The sequence below is a fragment of the Nanorana parkeri genome, unplaced genomic scaffold (assembly GCF_000935625.1).
Source record: "Nanorana parkeri isolate BGI_ZX_2015 unplaced genomic scaffold, ASM93562v1 scaffold176, whole genome shotgun sequence".
Classification (NCBI taxonomy): Eukaryota; Metazoa; Chordata; class Amphibia; order Anura; family Dicroglossidae; genus Nanorana; species Nanorana parkeri.
In genome coordinates, this window is record NW_017306444.1 from 1,138,164 (window position 1) to 1,150,290 (window position 12,127).

Here is a 12,127-nt window from a genome sequence, read left to right on the forward strand (position 1 = left end):
TCTTTTTAACTTTTGTCTTTTTTCCCCCCCCCCCCTTACATGGCCAAAAACTGGTGACTCTAATTTGTATGTTTGCTCAGTCCCTATTTTGTATATGTATTGTTTGACTATGGAGCTCCTTTTGTTAATTGATGCCTATCTTTTGTGTACTCTGTTTATTAAAATCATGTTAATAAAGGATTTACAAAAAAATCTAAATATACATATATAATTATGTTCACTAACATAGCCTGGATGTGCACTCATAATCCATCAAGATTCACTTCACTTTATTGATCACTTCCACGGTTGGACTTGAGTGCCCAAGAAAGAGAAAACCTAGAAATGTTGATGGCTCATTTTAGGGACCGCTCTGGTTTACCTGATGACAGGATAATATTTTAAAGTGCTAAGCTGTTGAAACCACTAAATAGGACCAGTCAAAGATTTAGTTTCTCTCTGCAATATGTGTATACTCCTGTGTTTAATGCCTATAGCTTCCTACTTCATGATATGGCATCAACTGGTATTTCTAATTCATTTTTTTTTTTTTTATACATAACTGCAGCTGAGCCACACAGTGGTGTCCGCTGTCATCTAAGAAATGTGCTCTTCCTCTGTGGTTTTGTATCTTGTAAGCTGCCAAAACTTACTGATTTGAATAGCCAAGACCTATCCTAAAACTGGGGCTATAACAAAAACTAGGAGAACTAAAGTTGCTATTAGTTGGCAACACTGCCATGGAGAATTTATAGTTGTAATGCAACACGTGATATGTCCTGCAGACTTAGACAAAAGCTAATGCATGAAAACCAATTAAGCAAAATAATATACCATATACAAATTCAGTTGGCATGACACACTAGAAACATAAGCAACAGTTTTTGTGTTTTTGTGTGTGTGTGTGTGTGTGTGTATATACACTGCTCAAAAGAATTAAAGAAACACTTTTTAATCAGAGTATAGCATCAAGTCAGTGATACTCTTGGGATATTGATCAGTTCAGTTAAGTAGCAGAGGGGGTTGTTAATCAGCTTTAGCTGCTTTTGGTGTTAATGAAATTAACAGGTGTACTAGATGGGCAGCAATGAGACAACCTCCAAAACAGGAATGGTTTTACAGGTGGAGGCCACTGGCATTTTTTCCCTTACTCATCTTTTCTTTTTTTGACTAGTTTTGCATTTGGCTAGAGTCAATGTCACTAATGGTAGCATGAGGCGATACCTGGACCCTATAGAGGTTGCACAGGCATGCCAACTCCTCCAGGATGGCACATCAATACGCGCCATTGCCGGAAGGTTTTTTAGTGTCTCCCAGCACAGTCTCAAGAGCATGGAGGTGATTCCAGGACACAGGCAGTTACTCTAGAAGAGCTGGACAGGGCCGTAGTTAACCCATTAGCAGGACCGGTATCTGCTCCTTTGTGCGAGGAACAGGATTAGCACTGCCAGAGCCCTACATTAATGACCTCCAGCAGGCCAGTGGTGTGAATGTCTCGGACTAAACAATCAGAAACAGACTTCATGAGGGTGACCTGAGGGCCCAACGTCCTCTAGTGAGCCCTGTGCTCACTGCCCGTCACCGTGGAGGTCGACTGGCATTTGCCATTGAACACCAGAATTGGCAGGTCCACCACTGGTGCCCTGTGCTTTTCACAGATGAGAGCAGGTTCACCCTGAGCATATGTGACAGACGTGAAAGGGTCTGGAGAAGCCATGGAGAACGGTATGCTGCCAGTAGTATCGTTCAGCATGACTGGTTGGTTTGGTGGTGGATCCATGATGGTCTGGGGGGGCATATCCATGAAGGACACACAGACCTCTACAGGCTAGACAATGGCACCCTGACTGCCATTAGGTATTGGGATGAAATCCTTGGACCCATTGTCAGACCCTACGCTGGTGCAGTGGGTCCTGGGTTCCTCCTGGTGCACGACAATGCCCGGCCCCATGTGGTGAGTATGCAGCCAGTTCCTTGAGGATTAAGGAATTTATACCATTGAATGGCCCCCACGCTCGTCTGACCTGAATCCAATAGAACACCTCTGGGACATTATGTCTCGGTCCATCCGCCGCCGCCAGGTTGCACCTCAGTCTGTTCAGGAGCTCAGTGATGCCCTGGTCCAGATCTGGGAGGAGATACCCCAGGACACCATCCGTAGTCTCATTAGGAGCATGCCCCAACATTGTCGGGCATCCATACAAACGAATGAGTACCATTTTGAGTTGCTGCAATGAAATTTCAGCACAATGGACTAGCCTGCTGCATCATTTGTTCACTATGATTTTTGGGTTGTCTTTGAATTCAGCCCTCTGTAGGTTGATAATTTTTCATTTCCATCAAACGATGTGGCATCCTTTCATAACACAATACCCAGTCCAGTATACAGTAGATATCCAGCATGATATTTTTCCCCATTGAGATCTGATGTGTTTTCAAAGTATTCCTTTTAATTGTTTTCAGCAGCTCGCCTATACATGGTCAAAAATATTGGCACTCCTGCATTTCTGTCAGATAATACACCACTTTGGGCAGAAAATTGTTGCAATTACAAATGTTTAGACATTCTCATGTTTATTTCTCTTGTTTGTATTGGTACTGGTGAGGGGAAAAAAAGCCAAATCTGACACAGTCCACGCAAAACTCCAAAAATGGACTGGACAAAATTATTGGCACCCTCAATTAATATTTGGTAGCACAGCCCTTGGAAAAAATAACGGAAATCAATGGCTTCCTGTAACCATCTGAGTTTCTTACACCTCTCTACAGGAATTTTGAACCACCCTTCTTTCGCCAACTGCTCCAGATCTCTGATTGGAAGGGTTCCTATTCCCAACTGCTGTTTTGAGATCTCTCCACAGGTGCTCTATGGGATTCAGATATGGACTCATTGCTGGCCAGTCGAGTACTCTCCAGCTCCTTGTCAAACGATTTCTGGGTGCTTTATGACTTGTGCTTTGGGTCATTGTCAAGAACCATGATCTCTGACGGAGACCCAACTTTCTGACACTGGGCCCTACAATGCACCCCAGAATTCTTTGGTAGTCTTCAGATTTCATAATGCCATGTACACAGTCAAGACATCCAGTGCCTGAAGAAGCAAAGCAACCCCAAAACAGTGAACCTCCACCATGTTTGACTGTAGGGACTGTATTTTTTTCTTTTAAAGGCCTCATTTATTTTTCTGAAAAAAGTAGAATGATGGGCTTTACCAAAAAGCTGTCATTTTGTTTTGTCAAAAAGCTGGTAAAACAAATCCCAAAACAAAATAAAATAAACATGAGAATGCCTAAAACTATTTTCTATGCAAAGTGCTGCATTATCTGACAGAAATGCAGGGTTGCCAATATTTGTGTGTGTAATAATAAATAATATATTGACGGAAACCAGTCGTAACAAACAACATTCTAGTCAATGGCATTGCTGACCATTTTCATGAAATACTAGTCGCTTGGCTGCCATGCTGCTGCATTATTGCCAACGGTCTTTGGGGCACTGGCCTGGAACAAGTATAGAGATGAGCAAATTTGACACAATTTTACAGCATACATGTTCCACATCACATCCAGGCCACAAGCATTCTTAAAAGGCTAGCGAAGACAGCCCCTGTATGTTTCATGTAAGGGTCTCTTTAGCAGCTTCTTCAGCTTGAATAAAAATTTGATTTTGAGATTTTAGCTGCTTCTCATTTGACATGTTCATTTCTTGAAGCACCAACTCTTGTTTGCCTTACCAATAAACCTATTTTTTGTTATATTGTTTCTGTGTAGGAGCGTGTTTTCTGTGTGGAAGTCTATGATGGAAGGGGCTGTTTTTATAGGACAGGCAAGAGTCACTGCAGCAGACAATTATAGGAACGTCACTGCTGAAGCAGCTAAAACTGTTCGTACTGCGAAGGAGCAACTCCTGAAAAAGGTAAATAATATTATACTGTGTAAAATTATCTAAGTGAATAACTGCTTCAAACATTGTAAGCTGTAAAGGGAAAGTTAAAGCAGGGGGAAAAATAAATAGGAAAAAAATAAATTGTGTGTGTGTATGTATGTATATATGTATGTGTATATATGTATATGCGTGTGTGTGTGTGTACATATATATATATATTATATAAAGACATAACAGTTACAATACAATTCAAGACAAGATGCTAAGAAGGGTACTGCACTGTGTACCGGTAAATGGTGGTGTATTTTACCACGCTGTCCACTGTCTGATGTCCCCACTGCTGCACCGCTGGTATCGATGTCCCCGATGGCAAAGGAAGCCGCCGCTGTAGAAAGCAAGGCTGCGGCGGCGGAGGGAGCAGAGCCGCATTAGCCAATATTCCTCTAGAGCGCCAGTTTCTGTGACTGTCGGAGTGATACCAGGTAACTTTGGATTGTTGTACATGAATAACTTTAGATTGTTGTACATTTTGTTGCACATAAAAAAAAAAATAAGACATCCCCTGAAAATAAAACCTAGTGTGGTTTTTGGGGGCAAAAAAAAATATAAGACAGTGTCTTATTTTCGGGGAAACACGGATGGGCACTGCAGTTATTGTTGATGGGCCAGCTCCGTTATATAACAAAAACTGTGTTCATGACCTGTGCACATTGCACATTTTCACAGATGATACCATGACTACTGTTTTAAGTCTTCAGCACTAAAATGCATTATTTAAAATTAACCTGTACACACTGAAGCTGGTGTGTCTTTCTTTGGTGTATCTCTGTGAACCCAAATTAGTATATGTATGTCAAGTGTTTGGCAACCTGATATAACCATGCTTATTCCAGGGTAGTGACTCGCTAAGCAGTGAATAAGGGTAAGGATAACACTTTTTAAGAGCATGTATCTTCAGAAGTTACAGCATTTTTGTATGTATATACTAGGAAGCTTTTTTATTTTATTGCACATCTTAACTGACTGGCAACTATATTCTCACGAAGCAGGTCAGTGGTGCTGTATATTACAGAGGATATGAAAGTAGCACCTTTGTGAAGTGCAATGTAGCAAATGCATTACAACCTGTAGAATTGCATTGAACATGTTCTATACTTACCAGCAAACAGTGTTGTGGACTGCAACAAGCAAAAGACAGCTAGGTTCCCTGTGAATGGACCCTAATATAAATTGTGGTGATTGCAGAGTATTGAGCAGCTTGTGAAAGTGCAGAATGAATTACTGGAAACTGTGAAAGAAGTCAGCAAAACCAAGAAACGCTATGTCCAAATGGAACGAGTCAGCGAGGTGGCCAAAGAGAAGGCAGCTGACACAGAGACCAGGTGAGACCCTTTAGACAATGACCCTAGTGAATATTAAAGAAGAACTCCAGGTAAAGAATAAACTGTCACTTGCAGTGGGACTACCCCTCGCATTCCAAAGGTTTAAGCGCTAGTTTTATCTTGGGAGGGGGGGCTAAAATAAAGCTGTATTACTCACCTGAACCTTGGACCCACTGGGCTGCTAGACCAGTCCCTGCATTCTCTTCTCCCCTGGCTTCGGCAGTTTAAGAGATTTAGAGTCTATTGGTGTCTAATCAGACAGGTCCCATTTCTCAGACTCGAACTGAGATTTAAGGATCATAAAGACCACAAAGGAAGTGGAATATGTATATGCAGTACATACAAAAAGGAACCAAACCTTTGCAAACTATGCATATAAAGAAGGTTTTAGTACATGAACACACATTTATTCATATTAAGTTGATCTTTGTATCTATGCTTTTTAAAGATAGATTGAGATTGTCAGCGTACAAGCTTTTTGACACTATCTTTAGCCATCTTCAAGGTGTATAGAGTGCAGACAACTGTATAAATGCACAAGGGCAAAGGGGCACTGATGTTACATTAGTTATGCGAGTTGGATTTTTTTTTTAATTGCGGTTTGCTGTTTTTGCGGCAATGCATAGAGACAGATTTGTGTTTCCCTTATCTGCCTTATAGGCAGCAATTGGGAGATCACTAAACAGGTGTATGAACAAATTCTGGATAATCATATTCCCTTGTTCCATGTTTAAACCCTCAGACCAAATATGTTGATAATTGGTTTTGATAGAAAAAAAAATTGCAAATAAAATCTTGCTGTTGTTTATTAGGTTAAAGAAGAGCGATCATAGCATCTTTCACTCCAAGGCCAGCCTGCAAAAGCTCAGTGCCAAGGTATGAATAATATCCCCATCCATAAATAGTTTCCTGGCAGCAGACTAGAGCTGAATACATTGGCTTTACCGATTAGAGCATTCAGACAACTATCATCTTAAAGACCTGAGTGACCTACCAGACAAATTAAGGTGAGGAGTTATGCCAGAAGCCTCAAAACGTACAATACACAGTCAGTTAATGTTTTCATCTGGTACACATCTGTTTAACAACTTGTTATACTTATAACATGAAGTTAACTTAGATTTATGTTCAATATCTGATGACTGGGACTTACAAGACTTGTTTCTTGCCAAAGAAACTAGTGTCCTACACTTGAAACATATAGAGGGTTATTCACGAAGGAGCAGAAGGATTAAGCCGAAGCGCTGCCTGTCAGGCCTGTGCTCAGATTAAGGATCTGGTTAAATTTTTCCCTTCCTTAAAATTCCTACCAAATCTAAATGGCCTGGTGTGACTTTGGGGGGAACCCCATGCATTTTATTTTTTTTCAATTGGGGTGCCTTCTAACATTCCTACCAGACCTAAAGGGTCTGGTATGATTTAAGAGGGACCCCACGCTGTTTGTTTTTTCTCTGTTCTTTTGTGTAAATTGTTTTATTCTGCTTGCAGAATAACAGGCGGCATTCGGCTATTTACTCTCTGTCGTTTAGCCCTTATGAGAATAGGAGCGAATGGCAGCGAGTGAACCGCTCGAGGCTCGGCTCAGCAGATCGAGTCGAATGGCTCTTTCACTTCGGCTCAGCTGAACCGAAGCCAGCCGATATACGGCTCATTTTAGCCAATGTACGGCTAAAAAAACAGCTGTACAGGTCCAACGTTTATAGCCGAACGGCGTTTGACTCACTTCACTTTGGCTCCGTTACTCATCCCACTGCCTTTGGCAGCTTAATTAATAACTTGCATAGTCTCTTTCTCTCTTTATTTCTCTTATCTCGCTCTCTCGATTTTTGCTTTGCTGGCTTTGGAAGTCTGAAGTTGCCACTTCAGAGCGCAGTAAGTCTGAACAGTAGTTGTAAAAAACAAAACAAAAAAAAGAGGGAGGTGAGTCTGCTCACATGACCTGTCTTATGACCGTCTCTCCTCCAATTGGTAAGCTTTCTCTGCTACATTAGGCAGAGAACACAGTTGCACATTGCATGTTACATTTTATGAATGATCCACTAAATGCTTGCCACATATATACGCTATGCATTATAATTGACCTCCTGGGTATGTGCTTGCACAACAGTGCCTGCATTTGAATAAAGTTGGCAGTTGATATCTTTATGGAGGACAGCCAAAACTCCAAAGTGGGCAGAAAGATCTCACCAGTGACACCCTCTAGGGGGGATTATTGGCCAGAGTACTATTTTAGTTAGACTGAACCCATCATTCCTTTATCATTCAAAGCATTCCGATACTACTGTTAATCGCGGTAAACGAGGATACATTCCCAACATAGTTGTATCCACTTCAAACTCCAGTCTTGTTTTCTCTAGCAACCATAACTTTTGCATTTAATTATTTTTCATTATAATCCACTTCTGTAGGGCATACTGTCTGCATTATATTGTTTAATCTCATGTTTTGCCCATGGATGACATTACATTTTCTCTGCTGTAGTTTTCCACACAGCTGGTGGTCTGTACGCAACAATTATCAGAAGCACGGAATGAGTATCTCTTGTCTTTGGCTGCCGCTAATGCCCATCTTGATCTTTACTACTTGACACACTTGCCGGAGATCATGAAGGTGAGTTAAGTGCACAACTGGGCTGTCTTTGCTTTTTTCCCCATATAAGGAAAGTGTATAAATTGTGGTCACTGTGGTTTGTGCAAATAAGTATTTGGCAATGCTTTGCAGTTTGGAATGTCTGACTTGGATGTAAAAATATTTTACTGTGAAACCTGTGAGACGTTTTAAACAGTTAAGGGGAGATTCCATGGTGTACCTGCTATTATGTGTATAAGGCAGAAGAGTTTCTTCATCTCTCTGATCCTGTTTTGCTTTGTTTTTAAGGCCTCATTTACGTGGTACATTTACTAATGTCCTCCTGTGACCCAAAGACTGCAGATAGCAGACTAATGGCCGTTATCCGCTGACGCGCAAAGCCATGCCACAGCAGTGGTTACATGACCGCTCAGCTCTTGGTCTTAACCAGCATGAGGTAGCTACAATGCAATGCCCCATGCTGGCTCTATTCAGCGGTGAGAACATCTTTTACTCTCCCTGCACTTTCTCCTTTAACACTTTAAATTGCAAAGGGTTCCTTCCACTACAGATAAGGAGATAAACATTGGTATGTCCCATTCCTTGACTCTTCAGAAAGTCTTTTTTATTTTCGTAATCAATATAGAACTCTTGCAGGATTGCCTTCCCAAAGTTTCTTTACATGTGCTCTAATTTTGTTTTAACCTTGACTTTGAATAACTGTTGCGAGTCATTGTATTCGTTCTATCACGACATTAGCCAAATTCTGTCTGAAATGTATGATTACTTTTAGATGAAGATTGTCATTTAGAATACATTGCTGTGCTATAAACCTGATGTTAAGGATTTTATGAATGGAGCGAATACCAGCTCCTAATTTCCAAAAGTGGAGCACTTTGGCAAAGAACGGAATTATGGGGGCTATGATGGTATAACCTATTTATCCTGCAGGACATGTGGTTGTGCCCCCTCCTCTCCAGGGAAACTTTAGTAAAATATTTTACAAACCGTGTTTAGCTATAGTGATATATAGTAAACATACACAAAGTACTATGCAGGTCAGTGAAGGCAATGATATAGCGATGGATGCCCAGACCTAAATCCCAGTTTAAACTTCTTATACTACTGTAATGCAGTCAGACTTTTAAAACTTTGGGCTGCTTTTATTTTTACAGTACTTTTTGCTGCAGCAGTGAGTAAAATACCCTGTGCTAGCAGCACCCTAGAAAGTGGGACTGTTGCTTAACACTGAACGCAGCAGTTTGGTGGACCTTTGCCCAGTGTTCTGACCAATAACACTCGCATCCCTGAGCAATGGACAAGTGGCATGTTGAGACCACTGAAGACCCTGATGACTGCTTTCTTTGTTGCAGGTTATTTTAACCCTTACTGCAGCAATTAGTAATGTTCATTTAAAAAAAAAAAAAAGCTTACCATTCTTACTGTAGCCTAATTGTATGGTAGAAATCTAAAAAGCTTCAGTTTGGGTTTGAACACTATATATTTTGGCAACGTTTAATATCCAATTGCCAGTTTCTGAATTTAATAGATTAGGGTGGGGGTTGGGGGATGTTTTTTGTTCATTGCAGTACAAAGGAAGCTTTAAAACTTTGAGCTATATCACTGCCTATTGGGGGATTGGACACTGGCAAACAAAAAACAAAAAAGACATAGGCCAGCCCAGGTTAACCCCTCCTACTACCAGCATGCCTCAGTTTTTTTTATTAGTGTCTTAGGAGGATGGGCATATTTTCTTCAGCTCTGATGTGTTAAAGGACCTATTATTTATTTATTTTTAAATTCAATCAAGCCTCTCCTCTACATTGCTTTGGGATTTTGTGTCTCTGATTGCAGCTATCTGAAGAGGTTGTCCTCATCCTGGCTTTTGAAATACTGCATCCAGACCAGGCTTGACTAAGCGTTTCGGAGATAGCCTGCAAATGATCACCTTGCCCTAGGTTTTGCATTGGAGTGCTTTCCAGACTCCTTGTTTTGGTAAAAGTTAGCTGCAGAGCACTTTCCAGGTCCAGAGCCATTGGCATTGCCTTAGCGCTTGCCCTGCCTCTGAAGACTCACTTACGGAGTAGACCATTTGAGAAAAGTACTGGAAACTACCTTATCTACATAGGTCACTGGGCCCAGTTATTCCCAGTTTCCATTGTTTTCGCTGCAGAAGGGGTTAATGTGTGTGATTGCTGTTGCCATACACTAGGTGGAGTGTGTCGCTCTTTCCCACCATACAACATGGAGATAGCAGCATCTCTCTGCTGCTGCTTCAGCTTTCAAGAATCATGTGGAACTTCAATCTTTGATTTGCTACCCTCGTACAGTAACTTTGGTCACCTCTAGTTGTCCAACCCTTACCTGCTACCAGTTTTCTGGGCTTTCTTGAGTACCTGAGGCCCTGCCTCCTAACCTGAGCCTACACATTGCCTTACCACCATACAGTCACAACATGTCTGTTTCTTCACATGGAGGAAACAGTTATGTTGTTCCAGGTGCCCCCAATTTCTTCGAATGGCTCCAGGTCCACTTGCAGCATGTCTGCTTACGGTTCCAACATCTGCAGCCTGGATGTTACCCTTGGAATCTATTCCATCATTTGATTCCTCTTTAGCTCTGTTGGGTGTGCCGACATCCTCTGCCCTTTTTCCACTGAATTTTTTTGTCATGATCATGCAAGACTTTATGGTCCAAATCACGGTTTGCTGACTCTGATTACAGATGCCACAAACATGCTTCTGGGCCCTTTCCAGCTGATTGTATTTGTGATCGCTGTAAGGCCCAAAACTAATCTGATTCGGAGTTGCTCCAGCTTTTAACTGAGGAGTTTTTATCTCTAGGGAGATCGCAGTCTACTGCCATCACTCCCAAATTGAAGGAGACCATATTGATCTGTAGTGCAATCTATTGGTGCTAGAAGATCTGTCATTGTCTTCCTTAACCATGAAGACTTGTCTGCCTTCTGTGAACATCGAGGATGCTTACGTACAGGTCCCTAACTTTTCAGTACATCAGCCAATACTGCATTTTGCAGGGCGGCCATAAATTACCAGTTTGTGGCCCTGCCCCTTGGTCTTTCATCTGCACTTTGGGTGTTCACCAAGGTGCTGGCCCCAAAATTGACCCTGCTGTACACCCATGGTATTTCCATTGCAGGTGAACAGTCCAGAGTGTCTTTGGATCAGGTAGGAATTTTCCCTATTGGAAAAAAATGAAACCATGCGTTATACGGTTTATTTGCCTTCCTGGTGATCAACTGTGGGTAGCTGTCGGCATAGCATTCTGTTTTAGGTTTTTCTTCTTTCTTTCTTTTTTTTACTTCTTTGTCTCTAGGTTGCACTCGATGGACTTTGTCTTTTTCAACCTCACTAACTATGTAAAAAGTGACAGAAGGACCTTAATTGGCTGGTGTGGGGAAAACACCTGTTTTCTCCTACTTTTTCTGCCAAAAATACTATAATTCTGCAAATCACTGTATTGCTCAGTTGATAGGTTTGGTGCATTTGTAGTGGCCCTGCCTTAAAATATTAGTCATTGATGTGTTCCATATAGTACGCCTTATCTGGCAATATTCATGTTTGATTTTTGGAAACGACTGGAGACAAAGAATTGACTAGGCCATTTTAATCAATGAAGAGAGGATTTTCATTTACTCATTCCCCAGAAGAATACTCTGATTACAAAAAGCTGTTTTAATGCCCATCTTTTATGATCTGTGTAATGGATGTAGTCACAAATAAACTTGGCATTATTGATTTGACTTTTATCAATATTTAGAATCTATATACAAAAATGGAAAGACGCCAGTGTCAAGACTTTTGTTGTTTTCAAAAGAACAATGTGCAGCGTTCAATGTTTTTACTGGTCATTTTCTGGTGGGGGTTGGTGGTTGCAGATATCCTGTAAGAGGATGCTCTTTTTGTATATTTAAAGGCAATCTACAATTTGTGGGTTGTGGATTTAAAAAAAAAAAAAAATTTAAAGGGCCTGTTGTCTCTTATTCTCATACTTCATGCTGTTTAAATGTCATGTCACACCAGGATTGATCACTGGGAGCAACCACTCACCTGCTGGCATTGCTCCCTCAATGTACAGCAAGTGTCTGTGGTGTTGACGCTATAGTAGCAGGTGAGTAGCTTTTTTTAGTAATCATTTTGCTGGCAAGTTGCCCACAGACAGAAGATTGCTACTGTGACATGACATTAAGGACACTTTTTTCCTTGTCCTTTTGCATTATTAGTATAAAAAATCCCAACACTCCCTTGTTTTGACAGCAATGGATGATTGGAGCTGTGCACTGAACTGCAGAG

General features: G+C 41.1%; 1 protein-coding gene across 2 annotated transcripts in view; it reads left to right on the plus strand.

Moving 5' to 3' along the window:
- The window catches only part of FCHSD1 (FCH and double SH3 domains 1), a 75,673-nt gene that overhangs the window by 35,630 nt on the left and 27,916 nt on the right, over nt 1–12,127 (plus strand). For both annotated transcript variants that reach the window (XM_018554884.1, XM_018554883.1), the window contains exons 5-8: nt 3,750–3,894; nt 5,110–5,246; nt 6,059–6,122; nt 7,728–7,856. In XM_018554884.1, the coding sequence (XP_018410386.1) occupies nt 3,750–3,894; nt 5,110–5,246; nt 6,059–6,122; nt 7,728–7,856 (475 nt within the window). The remainder of the gene's footprint in view (nt 1–3,749; nt 3,895–5,109; nt 5,247–6,058; nt 6,123–7,727; nt 7,857–12,127) is intronic.